This window comes from Ictalurus furcatus, chromosome 8 (genome assembly GCF_023375685.1).
Source record: "Ictalurus furcatus strain D&B chromosome 8, Billie_1.0, whole genome shotgun sequence".
Taxonomy (NCBI): Eukaryota; Metazoa; Chordata; class Actinopteri; order Siluriformes; family Ictaluridae; genus Ictalurus; species Ictalurus furcatus.
In genome coordinates this window covers 5,915,054-5,925,011 of record NC_071262.1, presented here as the reverse complement: position 1 = coordinate 5,925,011, position 9,958 = coordinate 5,915,054, and the positions used below count along the sequence as shown (strand labels likewise).

General features: G+C 37.3%; 1 protein-coding gene across 2 annotated transcripts in view; it reads right to left on the bottom strand.

Moving 5' to 3' along the window:
* Positions 1–2,546: 2,546 nt before the first annotated feature.
* Positions 2,547–9,958, bottom strand: part of tnmd (tenomodulin) — a 73,644-nt gene continuing 66,232 nt past the window's right edge. The window contains exon 7 of one of the 2 annotated variants that reach the window (XM_053630455.1): positions 2,547–3,287. In XM_053630455.1, coding sequence (XP_053486430.1) covers positions 3,078–3,287 — 210 coding nt within the window. In that variant the 3' untranslated portion in view covers positions 2,547–3,077. Of the gene's footprint in view, positions 3,288–7,085; positions 7,667–9,958 lie in introns of those variants that run through there. The other variant, XM_053630456.1, reaches the window with a different exon arrangement.

Below are 9,958 nucleotides of genomic sequence, written 5' to 3'. Positions count from 1 at the left end.
AGCCTTGTTAAGAGTTCTGTAGTAGCATTAGTTGATTAAAATGCTGAAAATATTTTTAAAATAAATATTTTTTATATTTGGGGTATTTTTAGACCAATCCAACTAATCGATTATTTGAAAAGAAAACATTAATTAATTATTAACTGATTGATTTTTATCAATTGATTATTGCAATTAACTGTCCTAGTTACAATATATGATTATAAAATATGATATTTTAACTTGATCTTATTAATACTAATTGCATTAATAATAACGACTTGCATTTACAGGGTTAAACTTAAATTTCTGTGCCATTTTTTCATTTTCCATTATCAAGAGATAAGTGTCCATTCATGGTTCTCTTGATTAATGATCATTTAGACAGGCCTTTTAAAACAACTATTTTGCAACACTTTTGTATGGAATGCTCACTGCCATTAACATTCTCACTCCTCCAAAGAAGCTTCTTTCATTTAAGATCTATTGCAAAGTCAAAACAGTTTCTCTCTAGAAAAGGCCTGGAAACTGTGATTCATCCTCTTGTTACATCATGATTGGACTAACTCTTTCTATGTTGGCCTTCCTCAATCTGCCTTATTTTGTCTGCAGCTTGTGTAAAATGCAGCAGCTAGATTTTTAACAGTGACCAAAAAGAGGGATCATATTTCCCCAATTCTGGCATTTCTTCATTGGCTTCCTGTCAAGTTTAGAATTGGTTTTAAAATTCTAATTTATGTATACAAAGCTCTTTCTATTTCTGCTCCACAGTATATAATTGACCTTCTTCAGCTTTACTTTCCAACTAGAGTATTAAGAGCATGTAATCAACTTCTTTTATCTGTCACCCATTGTCGTACTAAGACAAAGGGTGAGCGAGACTTTTCTGTGGTTGGTCCTTTGGAACAGTCTCCCTTTTCATGTGAGGTCTGCTCCATCTTGAGCTCTTCTCTTAAAACTTATTTTTATTCTTTGTGTTATGTTATTTAATATGATGAATTTTAATGTTTTACAGTACTTTGGATCAACTGCTGTTGTCTTTAAATGTGCTTGATAAATAAATTTGACTTGAATTCATAGGCTTAAATTATTTAATCTGTAGTGCACTGAGTAAATGTTCCTACATTGAATGCTAGTTACATTTATAACTGTGGTTTTCTGAATACAAGATGTTTTAAACAACTTAGAATGTAGCACCTTTGGTGGTAGACCAATACATTTTAAGTCAGTAAAAGTTTTGGAACAGTTAGTTGTAAAGTAAATAACATAATATTTGGTTGCATATCTTTTGATTGCAATAACTGCATCAAGCTGGCAACCCACTGACATCACCAAGTGGTTGCAGTCTTCTTTTGTGATGCTTTTCCAGGCTTGTAGTACAGCTTCTTTCAGTTATTGTTTGTTTTTGGGGGATTTTTCTCTTCAGTCTCCTCCTCAGGATGTGAAATACATGCTCAATTGGGTTAAGGTCTGGTGATTCAGAAGGTCTGCCTTGAGCAGTCTAAAACCTTCCACTTTTTACCTGATGAAGTCCTTTGTTGTGTTGGCAGTGTGTTTTGGGTCATTGTCTTGCTGCATGATGTAGTTCCTCCCAATTACATTGGATGCATTTCTCTGTAAACTGTTGGACAGTGTTTCTGTAGACTTCTGAACTCATTCTGCTGCTACCATCATGAGTTACATCATCAATAAAGCTTAGTGAGCTCGTTCCAGAAGCAGCCATGGAAGGCCAAGGCACGACAATACCACCACGATCCTTGACCAGTGAGTTTGTATGTTTTGGATCATGAGCACATCCTTTCTTTCTCCACAGAGAAAGAGGTTCTTTCTACACTGTAGAGGTTAATTTTGGTTTCTGAACCTTTGTGGCCCATTTCTGTATTTCTTTGTGAATTCCAATACGGCCTTCAGATTCTTGCTGCTGGTGAGTGGTTTTGATCTTATGGTACATCTTGAAGTCTTCTTCGAATGGCAGATTATGGTAGCTTCACCCCTGCCTTGTGGAGTTTGTTGGTAATGTCACTGACACTTGTTTGGTTTGTTGTTTTTGGATTGTTTGTCATCAACTGCTTTTGTTTTCCTTGGCCGACCTGTTTGATGTCTGCTGGTTTCTTTCTTTCTCAAGACATTCTAAATTTTTTGTATTGATTATGTCCAATGCTTATGCAATGGCTCTGACAGATTTTCCATCTTTTCTCAGCTTCAAAATGGCTCGCCTTTCTCGCATATACAGCTCTCTGGTCTTCATGTTGGTTTATCCTTTTTAACAACAAATGCAGTCTTCACAGTAGACATTCAGAGTTGTTAATTGTTTAAACAATCAATCTAACAAGGCACACTTGGGCAACAAGAAACACCTGTCAGTCATATGTTCCAATATTTTTGATCACTTGAAAAATGGGTAGGCTCAAACAAAAGGTGCCATGTTCTAGTTGTTTAACACATCTAGATGTCAATATCGGGAAATGAAAGCTGAAATTCTTATTAATCTTTTCCTCTAAAACCCAAATATCTTCACTGTATAGCAAAAACAAAATAATTGGCCCTTCCTGTTCCTATGCTTTCTGAGGATACTGTATGCAACCAGCATTCACTGTAAAAGTAGGTGCAATAGAATGGTATGGTATATGATAGCGAGAATTGTGTTGGTAATAGAGATAGAAAAAAGAGCAATAAAAGCAAAAGACCAGCTGCTAATTTTGCCTTGATTCAGTTTAATAATATTCTGTGTACTGAAATTATATGTAAATCAATATTATCTATGCAAGTTTATACAATGCCTTTCATCTACTATTGATTAGAACATAAACCAAACAGGGGCTTAAAACATAGTGGAAGCCATGCAGACGATACAACTTTATAGAGCACTCTACTGACACTCATAATTGATTACTCAATAAAGAGCCATTAGCTTTTAATTCCTCTCCTGAACACTGATTTTATGGCTAAAAGGGAATATGTTCTTTGAATGTCTGTTGCATGAATGAAGTCAGTAAAAGTGATCAAAATCATGCATTTTTTAATATGTTTTTAATATGAATATTTGAACATTTTCACCGAGGCAGCACAGCACCATATTTAGTTGGTTTCTTGCTCTCTCACACTCTGCCCAGCATCCGTGCAATCCACCAATTACATGGCATGACAATTTGACAGATGACCCTGCCTCCTTGGTAAAAATATGGGTATGGCCAGTAGCCAAGCAGTGGCTCATGGTAGCGGCGGCAGTAGCGGTACCCGCGCCGGCAGTATTGGCAGCAGAAGCCCTGCTCCTCTAGGCTGCTGTCCAGCTGAAGACCAATTTCACTCTGTAAATGTAAGGGGTGAGGTGGTAAGTGAGGGAGTCCAACAACAAACACACAAACCATTGATTTATACCTAGAAAAAAAAAAAAAAAAAATCTGTTCAGCAGGTGTAATGACAAGCCACCACTGCTTGGCCACCATTGGTCACTCAAAATATATTTGTATTTCAGTAGAATTTAAAATGTATGGAATTGTGAAAGAGGACTTTACATGTTACATTTTAACAACATTTTATTATTATTATTATTATTATTATTATTATTATTACTATTATTATTATTATTTTCTCATATGAATCGCATTTTAGAGGGCCTAAACATACCTGAAAACAAACTAAACTTTGTCAGAACTGGTGAACATTTACATCTGATATGGGTTCCAGAATTGAGTGTGTCAAAATGGTTTGATAGCGCCACCTACAAAATTTCAACGATGTACACCTCGCACTACGTTTCACCTACATGTACGAAATTCAGTACACATGTGTGATCTGGCAATATGTACAAAAAAGTCTCCTGGACCCATGCCTTAAACTCAACAGGACATCAGTAATTTTGATTTTCCGCTTCAATCTTTGCTCTGTTTTTGCCATTTTCAGGCCTTGTACTTCAACGAAGTCCTCCTCGTGATTTCATGGGATCGACATCGTATTCAGTCAGTCTCATCTAAAGGCCTTGACAATGCTAAATTGTGAAGTTTTAGAGTTTTTGCTGCACGGTGTGGGTGTGGCAGTCTCACAAATTTCGATGTTTCGCCATGAAAATGGAAGTTGTTATAGCTCAAACATAAAATGTCCAATCTGCTCAAAACTTCACAAGTTTGATAAATGTCCCAGCCTGAAGACAACTAAATGCCAATATTCAGTTATAGTCATAGCACCACCTGCTGGCAACAGGAAGTGACATGTTTTACACTGATCTATTCCTAGCAACAGATAAAAATATGCCAGCAAATTCTAACAGGACTTTTATCAAACATGTGAAGGTTGGAGCAGATTGGACATTGTATGTTTGAGTTATAACAACTTTCTTTTTCATGGTAAAACATTGAAATTTCTGAGACCGCCACTCTCACACCGTGCAGTGAAAACTCAAAAGCTTCACAATTTAGCATCGTCAGTGCCTTTAGATGAGACTGACCAAATATGATCCCATCCGATGAAATCTGTAGTAGGAGTTTGTTAAAATATGAGGCCTGGACATGGCAAGAAACGGAGCAAAAATATAAGAGAAAAATAAAAATGGCTGACTCCCTGTTGAGTTTAGGGCATGGGTTCAAGAGACGTTTTTTGTATGTATTGGCATGTTACACATGATTACCGAATTTCGGACATGTAGGTGAAACGTAGTGCGAAGCGCACATCGTTGAAATTTTGTAGGTGGCGCTATCGAGCCATTTTGCCACACTCAATTCTTGAACCCCTATCAGATGTAAATTTTCACTGATTCTCATGCATCTGCAAAGTTTTGTGAGTTTTTGGGTATATTTAGGCCCTCTGAAATGTGATTATTTTGGAAAAGAATAATAATAATAATAATAATAATAATAATAATAATAATAATAATAATAATAAAAGGAGGAGATCCAATAGGGCTTTGCACCAGTGGTGCTCTGGCCCTAATACTACTACTACTACTACTACTAATAATAATAATAATAACAATAATGACAATAATAAATGGAGCAGATCCAATAGGGCCTCGCACCAGCGGTGCTTGGGCCCTAATAATAATTATAAATGGAGCAGATCCAATAGGGCCTCGCACCAGCGGTGCTCGGGTCCTAATAATAATAATGATAATCATAAATGGAGCAGTTCCAATAGGGCTTCGTACCAGCAGTGCTCAGGCCCTAATAAGCTTAAATAGTAGATCAGTATGTTGGCTTTGTCAAGTCAAAATAATAAGTGAAAACTTAGTAAGCATCCTTTGCATTGGTAAAAGATATGGCTGTAAGTTTATTTCTTTGTCTGTAAGCTATTTATAAGCGCATTATGTGTTGGCAAATGTGTATTTGGAGAACGATGTATGTGATGATTGGAGAAAGTTTTCTATCACGTGTTTATGCACGTGAAAGCAGCGTGCGCTCGAATTTATGTGTAAAAGACAAATTAATGTACAAATTGTAATTTCATTTCTTGTTTATAGTATTTCAGTTTTTCAAAAAAAGAAGAAATCACAGTAGTAAACATTCTGCTTTTGTGTGTGTTGTTCACTAACTGTCTAGCTTCAGAGTAGTTGTGAGGACAGCAAAATAAGTATGCAAGAGAACAATAGTGATGCTTGCATAGCATGGCAAACAAGCATTGCAGGCAGAATCAAGACTAACTTTTAAAAAAGCACAATTTTAGACATTTGTATATGATTTTAGGCAAAATGGTTGAAAACTCATAAATACAATGAATTGTTATATGATTTAATTGCTTATCATTTTTGACCAATAGGTGGTGCTGTCACCAAATTGATGAGGTGTGGTCAGGCTGGGGTGTCAATGCCACATGCAAAGTTTGGTGTGAATATGCCAATAAGTGTTGCAGAGATACGGCCTCAGATTTAGTTTGGCATCCTGCCATCATCTTTTTGTCGAATGGTTTGGTCTATTAAAAAACTTTTGATATCTTTTGGCTGGCATGGTCTGGAAGATGATCTGTATTACAATTTTTGACCACAAGTTGGCATTATCCCAAACCTTTCTGAATACCTTCCAGGCATCTTGCAAAAGACACACACTGAGTTTTGTAAAAAGCAAAAATGGCCGACATTGGAAAATTTTGGAGCGATTTTGTGATTTGTGGTCAAAGTTTTCAGAAGTTATAAGCAAAATTTTTTTTTTTTTCATATTTCCTGACCTGGCGATGGCACTGTGCCAAAACTGTGCAAGTACCCTGAGATAATACTTGTGATGACACGCATCACTAGGCTAAAGCGCTGCGGAGGTATAGCCTCATGTCCACTTTGGCGTGCTCTTTCTCGAATTTGTTCGCGCCTTATTTGAGAATGGGTTGACTAATTGTTTTTCGGCATGGTCAGAAGATGATCTATTTTGTGATCAATTTTCATGAAAATCAGAGCAACGGCCTAGGAGGAGTTCCAGAAAGTAGGTTTTTTGGAAAATTCAAAGTGGTGGAAAAATTTTCAAGACGGAAAATGACGTCATATGGTGCAATGGAATCGTCTTTAGCCAAGAAATCAGAGGAAAATTTTAATTTGTTTCTAGGCCTTACAGTTCAAAAGATATTAGCATAAATGTGTGTGCAACTTTGGGCTATTGATGGCGTTAGAGGGTTTGAGATAGAGACTCCAAAATTGCTCTGGTTAATGTTGAGACTGCCCTATATCTGTGTTTCATAACTTTCATAACACAAAGTGGTTCTATGGGCTGCCATAAACTCAAGAGCAGAAGAAGCAGAATAATAATAAAGAACACTAACGAAAACAATCTGTTTAAACAGCAGAACAGAACTTCATAAGTAATGCATCTATCTTTTTTTAAAGATGTTACTATACATCTATAGTAATTTGCACTATACAAAATGCAAATTACAGGGTGTCCAAAAAGTCTCCATACATAGGAGACTATGTATGCCAGCACGATGTCGGTTGTGCCTTCAATAGTGGCTGTTCGTGGATGTCCACTTCTTGGCTGGTCTGCAACACTTCCATTCTTTTAAAATTTGTTAATAAATTTTGCAACAGTGACATGTGTAATGTGCTTACCATATTTCCTGTTAAATTCCAATATACATATATGCAGCTCTGGAAAAAAATTAAGAGACCACGACAAAATGATCAGTTTCTCTGGTTTTACTATTTATAGGTATGTGTTTGGGTAAAATTAACATTTTTGTATCATTTTGTACATTTTGTATTTTTTGAATCACATGAAAATGAATCACATGTAAACGAATCATATGAAAATGAATAAATGAATTAAAACTTAAAAAAAGAGCACTTAATTGCAGAAAATGACAACTGATCAAAAGAACAAAAAAAGATGCAATGTTGTCAGACCTCGAATAATACAAAGAAAATAAGTTCATATTCATTTTTAAACAACACAATACTAATGTTCTAACTTCGGAAGAGTTCAGAAATTAACATTTGGTGAAATAACCCTGATTTTCAATCACAACTTTCATGCATCTTGGCATGCTCTTCACCAGTCTTTCACATTGATGTTGGGTGACTTTATGCCACTCTTGGAGCAAAAATTCAAGCAGCTCGGCTTCGTTGGATGGCTCCTATCTTCTTCGTGATCACATTCCAGAGGTTTTCAATGGGGTTCAGGTCTCGAGATTGGGCTGGCAATGATCGGGTCTTGATCTGGTGGTCCTCCATCCACACCTTTATTGACCTGGCTGTGTGGCATGGAGCATTGTCCTGCTGGAAAAAAACTATCCTCAGAATTTGGGAACATTGTCAGAACAGAAGGAAGCAAATTCTCTTCCAGGACAACCTTGTATGTGGCTTGATTCATACGTCCTTAACAAAGACAAATCAGCCCGATTCCAGCCTTGCTGAAGCACCCCCAGATCATCACCGATCTTTCACCAAATGTCACAGTGGGTGCGAGACACTGTGGCTTGCAGGCCTCTCCAGGTCTCAGTTTAACCATTAGATGACCAGGTGTTGGGCAAAGCTGAAAATTGGACTCCAGAATTACAGTCCTCTACAGTCCTACAATCCTTATGGTCTTTTGCATCCTTATGGTCTTTTTGCCCCCATCCATCCCTCCCCATCCGCCAGTCTGTCGGTCTGTCGTCCCCAATGTCTGCTGCTTGAGCTTGTTCTTATGAACCGCCGACTTTGAAATTTTAAGGATGGAAGCAACTCAATGCTCACTGTACCCCTCTGCCAGTAAAGCCAGAACTGAACCCTTCTTTTCCTCACTCAAAACTTTCCTTTTTTAACTCTTTTGGCATGGTCAATAGTTATTTTTTGATTGCAATTTCTTTTTAGGTAGTGGTACCACTGTCTTTGCCACCCTGCTGGTTCTATTGCAAAAGGATAGTGATGATCACAGCAGTGGTTTTATACTTTGTACCTGTGTTGGAATGCAACAGGCACTGGAATGGAATGGCTACCATTCATGTGGAGATGCTGATTTAAGAAGTATTTGCAGTGTTCTCTTAATTTTTTTTACAGAACTATATATCATTTGTTGTAGTAATCTTTTACTATTTAAATTGACAAAAAAAACCCAGATCGGTCACATAGAGAAAGTAAGTACACCCCTACATTTATCACACTTTCAAATCCATAAAATTAGAATTAGGTGTTGTAGATTGGGTGCGAGTGATCAGAACCTGCTTAGGGAGTGCAGGTGGAACCTGTCTTATTTAAAACTCTCACATCTAGTGTCTGGTGTTCCCTTTGCTATTGAGGTGTGTGGTGTCATCATGCGAAGATCTAAAGAGTTCTGCAAGGCCTTCAGAAAAAAAAAGGTTGTCTTGCAAGGAATTTAAAAAGATCTCCAAATTATTTGGAATGCATCATGCCACTGTAAGGAAAATCATCTACAAGTGACGCAGATTTCAAATGACTGCCAATTTGTCCACCACAGGATCTACTAGTAAGTCTTGCAACTGTTAGTGTCAAAGTGCATGCTTCTACAATCAGAAAGAGACAAATTTGACCTGCATGGGAGACGTGTTAGGAAAAAGTCTGTCTAAAAAGAACTTTAAATGAAGACTACAGTTTGCCAGTGAGCATATAGGCAAAGGCCAGGCCTTTTGGAATAATGTGCTCTAGACAAACAAATCAAAGATATAGTTGTTTGGCTACAGTAACAGCAGATATGTTTGGCGCAACCAAAGACAGCTTTTCAGGAGACACACCTCATACCAACTACGAAGCACGGCGGTATGACTGGGTCTGGACAGCTTGTATTCATTGATTAAATTATTAATTCTGCATCATATCAAAGTGTGCTTGAAGATAATTTGAAGTCATCTGTCCGAAAGTTGAAGTTAAACCAAGAGTGGACCTTTTAACAGAATAATGATGCTAAGTACACTAGCAAATCCACCAAGTAATGGCTCGAAAAGAAGAAATGGAGTGTTATGGATGGCCTAGTCAAAGCCCGGATTTGAATCCCATTGAAATGTTTTGGGGGGATTTTAAACTAGCAGTACATGCAAGAAAACCCTCAAACATCTTGCAACTGAGAGGACTGCCAGAGGACCTACCTCTGCCAGAAAGCTTCAAATGGGCCGTGGCCGGATCTTAAACATACATCAAAATCAACACAAAAATGGTTTACTGACTACAAAATCAAGGTCCTGCCTTGGCCATCCCAGTCCCCTGACTTGAATCCCATAGAAAACCTGTGGGGTAAACTGGAGATGAGAGTCCACCAGTATGGACCTCAAAATTTGAAGGATCTGGAGAGATTCTGTATGGAGGAATGGTCTCGAATTCCTTGCTACGTATTCTCCAACCTCATCAGGCATTATAAGAGAAGACTCAGAGCTGTTATCTTGGCAAAGGGAGTACTGATTAAAAGTACACAAAGTATTGATTAAAAGGGTGCCAATAATTGTTGCACACCAATATTTAACAAAGATAATTTGTTTGGATAAAAATGTGTTTTGTTTGCAATTGTTTGATATCCATGAGAGCAGAGTACTTATGTGATTTTTTTTTTTAAACAAAATATGAAAAGGTTAAACAATG